This window comes from Alosa sapidissima, chromosome 12 (genome assembly GCF_018492685.1).
Source record: "Alosa sapidissima isolate fAloSap1 chromosome 12, fAloSap1.pri, whole genome shotgun sequence".
Lineage (NCBI taxonomy): Eukaryota > Metazoa > Chordata > Actinopteri > Clupeiformes > Clupeidae > Alosa > Alosa sapidissima.
The window spans coordinates 13,761,099-13,772,632 of NC_055968.1; the positions used below are offsets into that span (position 1 = coordinate 13,761,099).

Sequence of the window (11,534 nt, forward strand, 5' to 3'; positions counted from 1 at the left end):
CCTCCTTCTCGACTGCAGATTAGCCCTGTCTGTTTTATGCTACAGTACTCTCAGTCCTCTATCACTTGTGTGCGTGTGCAGAAACACTTCAGAGTGTGATAGCCACTGCATAGACAGCACTGCTTTTGAAAAAAGTGTCCGCTTCGTACACGTATTGATTTCTTTCTTCTGAAAAGTGCTGAGGAGACAAAGGGCCCTAATTTAATTATTGGGCAAAGTGAAGAGTCTAAAGTCTAAGTGAAGCCAATTTAATAACTTAGATAATGATAACTTTGATAACTTAGACTAAACATCGGTGGGTCAGTGCTCTTGCACACCACACAACAGCTTTAGTTCATGCACATTGGGCCTCACTCACCAACCGTTCTTATGAAGTAATTTGTTCTTAAAACCTACTTACGCAGTTTTGACAAAGATTATGGTATTCACCAATGTTTTCTTGTTCTTAGGTAACAGAATCTACTAACACTCAAGAACACTCTTACGCATATTTGAGAACTGACTTGTTTGTGCAAAATAAATGGTTATTGCATTTTCATCATATCTGCAGATGTAAAATATAATAGAATTTAAATGACAACTATGCCGTTTATTTTATAATTTATGATATTTTTAAAAAAAAAATGTAATAAGCTAAATTCCACTTTTTTACAAAGCATTAAAGTATTTTAAAATAAATAAACACAACAAATAACACTTTTTAACTTTTTATAACTACTAAATATAATGGCTCATTTGCTGTTCCATTCCTGCAGCAGTGCTGTCACTTCAAAGCATGTGTCATATACTGTAATCAAATTGTCTTGCTCATGTAGTTTATAATATAAGGTAGAAATGAAAGCCTCAGCTTAAATTTGTATGCACTCGGCCTTGCAGTATTATGTCCTTTTATGGGGATTGACAGGGCGTTTACTTAAGAAGAAATGGGATTCAGCATGATAAGAACGAGACTACGAACGATTCTGAGGTTTAAGAACACCTTCGTGAATCTGCTTAAGACTCCTCGTAGGACATTAAGAACACAGTTAAGAAAATTCTTAAGATATTGGTGAATGAGGCCCAATGTCCTTTGCTCATTGCCTAACTCCCCCGCCATTTCAATTAGGGCCCGAAATGTCTGTTTTATGTTGCACATACAGCGATAAAGAGTTGATACAGAGATAAAACTGACAGTTTCAGGACATGATAGGGACCAACCCACAGAGTCCCAGCCAAACTAACGCCTGACGGGCCTACTGAGTGTTTCAAACGCTTGTCTGTTTTGACTCAGGGCCAGTATGGAGTTGACGGTTAACACACACACACACACACACCCACACACACAAACACACACACACACACACACACACACACACACACACACACCAACACTTGGACTTGTTGATTCAATTTGGTCCCATCTGGAAAGGTCTTCATTGTGACTGGGTGTCAGTACAGGGCCATTTTGGATCCCCTGGGTACACAGGAGCCCTCTCCTTGAGAGAATGCAACCTGGCGCGGGCCCAGGGCCAGACCAAGTTCCACTGCCTTGCAACGGTCGCTCTAAATATAGGCTGCGGCTAAGACTGTGACTTTCCAGTATTAGAAGGAGAAAATACCAGAGTTGATGTCCTTTCAGATCACGTTCGCTTATTTACCACCTCCAGAGTCGCCAGAGACCCTTCCATCATTCAGGACGTTTTCCTGTACTCCAAGCAACTCAAAGCTTCAGTACAGTCAGGCTATATTAACCAACAACAACAGTTCCAATATGATAAGCATCCCTGCTTGTAAATTATTTTGCACTTTAAATGGTGGAGGGCATAGTCTGCTGGAAGTTAGCAAGAGCGCTGCTTACATCAGCTGTAATCATACTCCAGAGAAGACATTCAACAGATTAGCAGACTTCTCATAAATGTCATACCTGAGATGCTGTTAGCGTGTAAGCTACACAGGTATGTTGATATGAACGTGGTTTACTGCAGTAACACAGATGTCAACAAAGTTACCCCCAAGTGTCTTTCGCCAACAGACCCCAACAGTGGGCTGTATTTTGCAATACGCCCAGGGGTGTGGCAATTCACAACTTAGGGAGTGGCTTAACGCACTGTCTAAAAATCGCTATTGTACACCTGGTCAGAAGTCTATGGCGAGTTGTTTATATGTTATTTTAAGAGCGCATTGTCCATGCACCATCATTCTATCATTCATGAACGCACACCACACACGTCCATGCAACTTGCACGATTACAATGGGAAACATAATTAGAATAAAGATATATTACGAAATACTGTACATCTCATGATGAGTAGTTATTCACCATCATTTGCAAATTGGTAATGACGGTTAAAAGTGATTAGGGGAGAGACGTATGGAGCACAGCTGAAGACGCACTGTCACGAGATATAAGCAACTCCTCTGCAAGATAAATGTTTTTTTATTCAGTCATTTGAGCAATTGTTGCTTTTTCCATCCTATGTTTTTCGATGGTAACCCATTGTCAGTCAATAGGAAAAGTAACTGCATATAACTGTCTTGTCGTTGACTGACACCATGGTGAAGTTAGTTTCACTTTGCCAATGAGTTCAAATAATAGAGGAGTGCAAATGCGTGAAGGCTATGCTAGGTTTTAGTAAAGCATGGTTTAGTGGGATAACTATTCCATACGGTCTTGCAAGCAGCCTCCTTCAAATGGGCCGTTGAATGTCAAAATACCGATGCATTTATTTGACATCGCGCTTTGCGCCGTTAAAGGGAATAACAGATGTCATTCTCATTGGTTTAAATGATGTTATACGCCCCAAACACACCCATGACTGATTAAAAAACCTAGGAACACCTTGTTGCGCCATGCGCTCAACGTTTGATAACGAAAACCCTCCCAATGTGGACTGGACATCCTACTAAATTTGAATAAGCTTTTGACGAGTGAAGATGCACTTTAGAATGTCATGATAGGGCCCAGGGTCTCAAACCTCACACAGTCTCACACCTCTCTCTCTCAACTGATGCTTTAGGATTTTACAGGCCTATTACCATGACCTCAACAACAGGCTCAGAAAGACTGAGACTCATGTGACTGACACTCCAGATCCCTGCTGATATCATGAATGCTACAATTCACATATGATAATTCCCGCCATATAATCTATCTGGAATGTTAGCATAGTCCTTCCTTTGCTGTCATCATTAGCATGCAGCATCGTGTGAAGCATATAACATCTGTAATCAAACAATCACTGCGACATTCCTACCTGACCAGTGGTTGGGGGTTCCCCGACACTCTGCACTCCAGGCGGATGGGGCTTCCCTCGGCCACCTCCTGGCTCTTCAGCTTCTGGGTGAAATGAGGAGGCGAAATGAGGCCGTCGCTGGCCAACACGCCACCCCTGGCCTGCTGCTGTTGCTGCTGTGCCTCGGGCACCCCCCCACCACCACCGCCGCTGCTGGCCGCCAATGCCTCCGGTGCCAGGCTCACCTGGCTCCTGTGGTGCGCCCCCTGCTGGGCGAGTGAGGAAGAGGAGGCCGAGGAGGTGGTGGAGGATGCTGACGAGGGAGGCGCTGCCGTCACCGGCTGGCGGTGGCTTTGGGGGGACAGGTAGCCGCTGTCGGGCGAAGAGGAATCCTCTTCGCCACCTCCACTGACGCCGACGCTGCCGCCGCCGCCACCACCGCTCCCAATTCCGCCACCAGCACGCCGCTGCTCCCCCGGGCGCATGGGGCCCTTGAAGATGGACGAGAGCTCCTCGATGAAGGTGGCAGCACGGCTGCAGAACTCAGTGGCCGAGGCGGCACGCTCATTCAGCTCCAGGCCGCCGTGGACCAGCCGCGGGCGCTCCTGCTTGTACACCGGCGTGATGGCCTTGTGGCAGACAAACTTCTCCGGAGAGGCTGGGGGAGCTCCTACCGCGTTGGTGGAAGGGAGTGGGGGGTTGTAGGGAGCGGACTGCCTGAGCAGCGGAGTCCCATGTGGGCTTCTGGACGTAGTGGTGATGAATTCGGGGGTCTGGATGAGGGTGTGGGAGATCGGGGCCTCGTGCAGGAAGGGCCCTCTGGTCTCGTGGTACAGGGGCGGCTGAGGGGGAGTCGGCTGTGGTGGGGGGACGAAAACCGAGGGGAGAGCTTGGAGCACGGGATCGATGGGGCATGGGGCGGGGGGGTCGGGGTCATTTGGGTCGCTGGCGTCGCTCATGGCCTCCCGGGCCAGGTCCAGGCTCAGGCTCATCTCGTCCTCGCTGAGGAAGGCCGAGAGCTCTGGGAAGTCGCAGTCTCCTCCCTCCAGCTCCGCCAGGGAGTCCGGGAAGAGATCGGTGTCTGAGTACATGGCCCCATGACCCTCCAGAGCAGCGGAGTCCTTCAGCAGCAGAGAGTGGGGCAGGGGCTCATTACAGCTCCCGTCCTGCATTCTATAACATTCACACATATACACACACACACGCACACACACACACACACACACACACACACAACCACACACAACCACACACACACACACACACACACACACACACACATACACACACACACACGCACACATATTTAATGTAGTAATTAATAGGCAAATATCTGAAACAACACATACTGTGGTAATTATAGGCTAGACACTAAACATCATGCCTGCACAATAAAAAGTGACCTGGAAAACATTCAGCCCTCCTAGACGTCCATGCTGAGCCTGACTAACAACAACACACACCAAACCATGTGCCATGTGCCAACAGAAATACAGTTGTCGTAGGATGACTCAGGCTGGCATTCTTTGGGCACAGCTGATGGGCATTAACAAAGGCTTTTCCTGAGGCCTGAGTGGGTACGGTTGGCATTTGTCACTATCCCTCACACCACAGCTCATCTTTCCATCTTTTCACATCTCTGTGCTCTGCACCCTTTTACAAACGGCCAGTGTTTCTCCAGTGGTTGCCGTTACTGAGCGTACACACTCATACTGCTTTGAGTTAAATAGTGCGAACCTTTGCAAACATGCTCAAACAGTCTGAGGTATGGAGAACAATATGGCTGCTTGCTTGACTACGAGTTATGGTTACAATCTAACAATTTAGACATTCAAATTTAAAAGTTCAAAGTAAATGTGCCTGCCATAATTGTTCGCCTCTGTTTAGTGAACTTGGATTTACCTCAACTATCAACTACAAACTGCATAGTCAACAATGACAGCCAACTGTGAACTAATTTACACAAAAATCAACACCCCAAAAACACATACATTCCAAACAAAACACACAGAAATAGTAGTGGCAGAAATGCCAAGTGATAGAAATGCCAAACCAATCACTGAAGCATACACTTTCACCTTCACCAAGACAGTGTGTTTGGTTTGCGAATAGACCACATGAGTGGAGACATTAGTGTGACATTGACAATGCAGAGTATTTCAGGCACCACTCTGTTATTTCCCTTAAGTCTTTGGTCCCCTGTAGCTGACATCAGATGAAGATTAGTGTGTTAAGTTCATTGTGTGTGTGTGTGTGTGTGTGTGTGTGTGTGTGTGTGTGTGCTCTTACAACTGTTTAGGCGTTCTTGTAAACGTGTGTGTGTGTATGTAATGCCCATGTGTGAGTGTGTGGATGTAATGGAGTGACATTCCCTCTGTCATGGCGACCTGAGGGCCAGCTGTTGTTATTTTTAATCCCTTGAGGCTATGTTTCACAGCAGTCCCACCACCCTTAACAGTAACGGGACTTTTTCACACACACACACACACACACACACACACACACACACACATACACATACACACACACACACACACACACACACACACACGTACCTTTGGAAATTCTAAATCTAAATCTAAAACGATGATGGATTCTCAGAATATCGTCTACGGCTGTCTACAGAATGTCTACAAAGCTGCTATTGTCTATTTTGTTTGTCTACTACAATTGTCTATTTTTCCTTTGTGGCTGTTGAAAACAACAAACTAGAACACATGCTATACTGTAATCTTCACACACCAAGATTTCTGGTAAGCTACCATGTGGTTTCTTTATGAGTGTAGTGTCCTGTCTAAACTTGTATGAAAACAAATTCAGCGACAATGAATGACCAGCATGTCAAATATGTCAGAAATCTCAACTTAGTCTTATAATAGAAAAGTCAACAGCTTCTAGTCAAGTCCTCCTCAGCAAGGAGAAAGAAGAGGCACCTTCTGCTTACCTTCAAAGGTTTTTCCACAGAATGTCTTTTCTGTGTAACGGTTCCAGCTTTTCCAACGTAGTTTGAGTAAGACGAGCAAAAAGGAAGCACCGCTTTCCAGAAGAGCAGCACCCAGCACTTTCCTTTTTTTTTTAATTTTGGTCGGGCAATGAGTTAGAGTACTCTTAGCCGGTTTAGGTCCACTTGAGTGGTGCCTGTAAAGTGGCCTGCAGTCCCATCTGTCCGGGCCTCTGGCTGCTCACTGTGTGGCGCTATATTTGGCCCCCACAGCTCAGGTTTCACGGCCTCAATACTGACAGAGAGAGAGAGAGAGAGGAGAGAGAGAAGAGATGGACAGAAGAAATAGGGAGGGAGAAAGGGCAAGATAGAGAGGGGGCTGACTTGTGGAAACAAAACTTCCCATGCACGATTCCCCACAAAAAAAAAAACCATGAATGTTTATAACAGGCAAAACCATACACCCATAGTTCTCTGGATGCTCAGCCTCACTTGCACAACAGCAGACAAACACAGACATACTATTGTTGTTCTGGGAGTAATAATAAATCATTCATGTTTGCCTGCACAGTTAGCATATGCCCCATTACCATTACACGCATTGTGCAAGCTACTTGTTTTATAAGGGGTACGTTTCAGGTTATTCCTAAAGCATGAGTGTTACTTACCCGACAGACCACTAAATTTGAGGGGGGAGGGTGTAATGCCATATTTCCTGGTGTAGCATGCAGGACATGATTTTTCTGGATGAACCTACCAACGACCCTGCAATCTGTTGATTGGCTAGCCAACATGAGGGAACAATTTCAGACATTCAGTTGCTTGACATACAATTATACTATTATATAACATGTTGTGCAATTAGGATGAACTGCTCACTGGATGGAGTTACATGGTATATAGTGTTGCATCTTGCAACAGTATTGAGGTTCACCGTTGTGATGAATCTGGCTGTCAACAAATTCAGCTGTTGCTGTTGCAGTGGCATTGATTCATCAAATAAAACGGGATAACAGAATGTTTTTCTGATGAATAATTCGAATTAATCTGATTGTTTTTTGTGCAATTTACCATGACCCATCTTTTCCCAATTATTTCTTGAAAGTTGTGAAAGAAATCTCTCAAGACGACATTCTGACTGATAAATGGTGTAAACTACGGACAGGACCAATGTTACAGTTGCTTATGGTACTACTATAGTAGGTAGTTACAGTCATGTAATATAGTAGTAGTAGGATTAGCTGTGGTAACAGCAGCAGCAGTAACTGTAGCCGTGTAGCAGTAAACCTCTTGACTTTTGGCCTCTCTTGGAATTTCCATGTCTTCTTTTGATAGTCTGAAATGTTTCCAAACTATGTGGATACACTGTCTTAACAGATATTCTCTCTTTCTCTCTCTCTCTCTCTTAGAGGGAGAGCAGATAGCTAACAAACGTTCAGAAAAAGTCCCGTTGGCAAATTTGAGGAAAAGTCGGTAAAGGGGCTATTTCACACAATTTGAGGGTGCTGAATTAAAATATTTTGTTTACCAAGCTCAATTCTGAGTTTTAAGCTTGCTAATTAGCATAATTAGCATAATTCACATACTTTTTGGTTTTGCCATCAGATATCATAGGAATTGCAAAAAATAAGGCATTAATATACACTTTATGTATCAGATTGTAGGACAGGACAGGAATTACCCCAATGACCCTCGAGTATCAAATAAAAATAGGCTAAAATTAAAATATAAATTGAAATAATAGCTAAAATTCAGTATGACGTTTACAAGCAAAATAGATTCCTTGATAATAAATTGATAGAATAGTAGGTGACTGCTCATTTTTCTGTAGAAAGTACTTTGTCACTAACTATTATGAACAGTCAGTCTTTACAGAGGATTTACACTGTATTTTTCTTTTCCTGTCATTCAAATTCCAGCCATGCAAAAAAATGGATGCTTGCTGAAGAGTGCTATGGAGATTGCATTATTTGCAAAAAATTTAGACAAGATATCCTTTATAGTGCAACAAAAAGAAACATTCTCCAGTGCATCATTACTGCATATGATGCTGAAAGGGAAGTGGACCTAGGACAAATCCTCAGCTATGAACGGATTAATGTCCCTGTACTGTAGCTATTGCAGATAGCGATGGTTATTTGTGAAGTGGAAATAAGTCTATCCTCACTCAAGTGCTGTCTAGCAATGTGGAATGTCCAGTAGTGATCACTGCAAAAACTGCTCATTCAACACTGGTAATAGATGCTCAAGATCTAGTTATGTCTTTAGGACACCCATCTGACTGCAGCACATTTAAGAAGTATGCAGGAAAGTTTGTAAAAAACTTTTGTATTGTTATTTGGTATTTGTTATGTGGTAGCAAATGATGTTGACTATCAAAGAAATAGACTTAATGTAGGAATGTACACAGATATTGCAACAGATACGCTCAGGCCAATCTAAACTTTTCTCATCTGTTGTTCCTCGTTGGTGGAAAACACTGCCAGTTCCTACAAGGGCAGGGTCATCCCTCTCCATTTTCAAAAAACTCCTGAAGACCCAGCTCTTTAGAGAACATCTCCTCTCATAGCACCACTTTCAAGTTTTGCTGATCCTAGCACTTACAGTACCACCCGTCTTGAACTGACACTCAACTGTTTTAAAACAGCACTCACTGATGCACTTATTCTTACTGTACTCCGTTTTTAAATTGTCCTAAAATTGTTGAGAGAATTGCTTTAAAACTTAACTGTTACCATGTTGTTAGTCGCTTTGGTTAAAAATGCGTCAGCCAAATGTAATGTAATGTAATGTAATAATGGTGTAGGCCTCTCTGATTAAGACCCAAAGAGTGGTTGAAACGTACTTATTAAATTACACTGGGAGCAAAGAAGACTATCTTCACTTTTTTCCCTTTGCAACTGTCAAAGAAATCCCATAAACACAGGAAGGCCTAGGGTAGCCTACATCAGATGGCCTAAAGATTAGGCTCTTCTGCATAGCATTACAGTAAGTGATTTGCATGCAGTAATTTCAACACTGACCTTGATCTAGCCTACTTTGGCTATTTAAAGGTAATTTATTGCCAAACATCACACAATATAAATGAGCTATGAAAAACAATAAAGGACTTAATCACACACAATTAGGTAGGAAGTTTAGAAGTTGACCAAAATTGACCAAAAGTGCACCAAATTCAACACAAATGACTTAATACACTTGGAGGAGGCCTGCGTCCTTTCTTTTCCAGATATTTTAGGATTTGGATATCGTTTCAGTATCGAGTATCAAGATATTTATGGCAGGTATTGTATCGAAGTCATAATTTTGGTATCATGACAACACTATGCCAGAGCCACTCTGTTTTCTAGATGTCGAGGATCGGAGGCTCTACCACCAACAAGTGATGCTGCTCAATGGCATATTAGAAGAGCACATTATCAAGCTCTAATATGGAGGCAAGCACACATACCAAATCCAGTGTTACTAGAAGTAAAATGTTTTTTACTTGTCAGTTGTTGCTGATGGTAGATGCAGTTCTGCATTAGGCTTATTCCCGCTATCTAAGTTCATATGTACTGTAGGATATATTCTGAGTTGAAGGTTATCTGTGCAATTTGTTATTGTGATGAAATGCATTAAACACCACGAGTGACTCACTATGTTAGCAATAAAAATATGGTTGTGTTATGATTAGAATTTCCGAGTTTATTACATGTTAACTGTAATCATGTTCCCATTAAATACGTTAATAAACTATAGTATGGCTTCTTTAATGCTCAAACATGTATTTAGAGAACACTTTTATTTGGTTTTAGTGATTACTTTTGAAATCAACCCAATTTAGGGAAAAATAAGCAAAAATAATCGCTATTTTATGTTAAAAGAATCAGAATCAGCACCCTCAAATTAGGTAAGAAGGGTGGTTTACCAACTTTTCCTCAAATTTGCCGTCAGAAGTTCTCTTCTGTGAAGCTGCTCTCCCTCTATCTCCCTTTCTCTCTCTCTCACACACAGACACATTTACAGGCTCACACGCAATTTGATTATATGGTGGCATGTGTCACAAACACCTCTATTAATGCAACCTACAGAAATGAATTTACTCCCAGAACTGAAAGGTGAAGCTATGCTTTACAGTGCAACCTATAAATCACAGTCACTATCCATTTACTCACATATCAGTTGATATGGGGCCAATGTGTTGCAAAACCATTCATAATTAAAGACAGAAATTACATTGAATGTGGTTGACCTGAGATCAGTCCAGGGAGGCAGACAGACTCATTGGAGTCCCAGAGGTGCCTGAGACACAGTGCAGATGCACCCTGTGGCCCGCCGGGTGTAGCCTCTATTTCTGGAACCTTATCGCACTTAGGCCGGAGGGAATGGCCACGCTCGAGCTATTCCCGTTTCTCGACAATCCACTGATTAGAGGCGGACACTGGTGACAGGACCGCCTGGAATGCCCACTGAGACGGCTCTGTCTGGGCAGTGGACCTTTGTCATGTGCATTCAAAGCATCTACAAGGAGAACCACTGCTATGTGACCTACAGATAAGCTCTCATTTTTCAAATTCTCTAGTTGGCTATCTCTCTCTTTTTTTTTTTAAATATATAAACCGACCACCACCACCCCCTCTTCAGAGGACAACTTTATTTTTAATACAGGAAATACACCTGTGATATACTGCTCAATTCAAATTTGATTTCACTTGTCCTACCATAACCATCCACCCTATTTTAGCGAGAACATAGTCTCTGCTCTCACAGCCTCTCTAGTTCTCTCTTAGTCACACATACAGTACATGACTTCATTCGTTCTCATTTCAACAAAATAAGGGACCTATGTCCTTCTGGTTCTTAGCTGCTTTATGGATGACTTGTCTCTGAGGAAAACAACCTCCTAAATGTCTGTGTGATTGAGTCACATATGCCCCCATGCGTCAAAATAGATGGTGAACCAGGTTAGATGTACAGTACAGAAATAACTGTAGGCTATTAATTGGTGGATGGTTTGGACAGCCAGCCGTTTAATACGATCAAGGCAGGAATAGATCTGACCTGACTGTGGTGCTCCTCACATTTAACCACACTGACCCCATCAAGACATGGAAATGGCACATGAATGGTAGGTTAGTCACTGTCACCTGACAGTTCATCTGTAAACAAAAATAATTAATAGGCCTAGGAGATTACAGACCTGAGATGAAATTACCATAGCCCAGTAGGTTTACAGCTGTGTGATGAGAGTCTGTTGAGTTTACGTACTGCAGAGAAGTGCAATAACACTGCCACAGAAAACAAACTGAGGGGATGTTCATGGATCAATGAATGGTGTCAGCCAGAATAACCCTTTCACTTCTCCAATTAGACTACCTATCGCTCTCTATTAAGCAAA

The 11,534-nt window shown here is 42.9% G+C and overlaps 1 protein-coding gene across 5 annotated transcripts in view; it reads right to left on the reverse strand.

Moving 5' to 3' along the window:
* The window catches only part of palld (palladin, cytoskeletal associated protein), a 95,514-nt gene extending 89,095 nt beyond the window's left edge, over positions 1 to 6,419 (reverse strand). For 4 of the 5 annotated variants that reach the window (XM_042056316.1, XM_042056317.1, XM_042056318.1 and 1 more), the window contains exons 1-2: positions 6,158 to 6,418; positions 3,235 to 4,386 (exon numbers count right to left, since the gene is read on the reverse strand). In XM_042056316.1, coding sequence (XP_041912250.1) covers positions 3,235 to 4,385 — 1,151 coding nt within the window. In that variant the 5' untranslated portion in view covers position 4,386; positions 6,158 to 6,418. Of the gene's footprint in view, positions 1 to 3,234; positions 4,387 to 6,157 lie in introns of all 5 variants that reach the window. The other variant, XM_042056319.1, reaches the window with a different exon arrangement.
* Between the last annotated feature and the right edge of the window lie 5,115 nt (positions 6,420 to 11,534).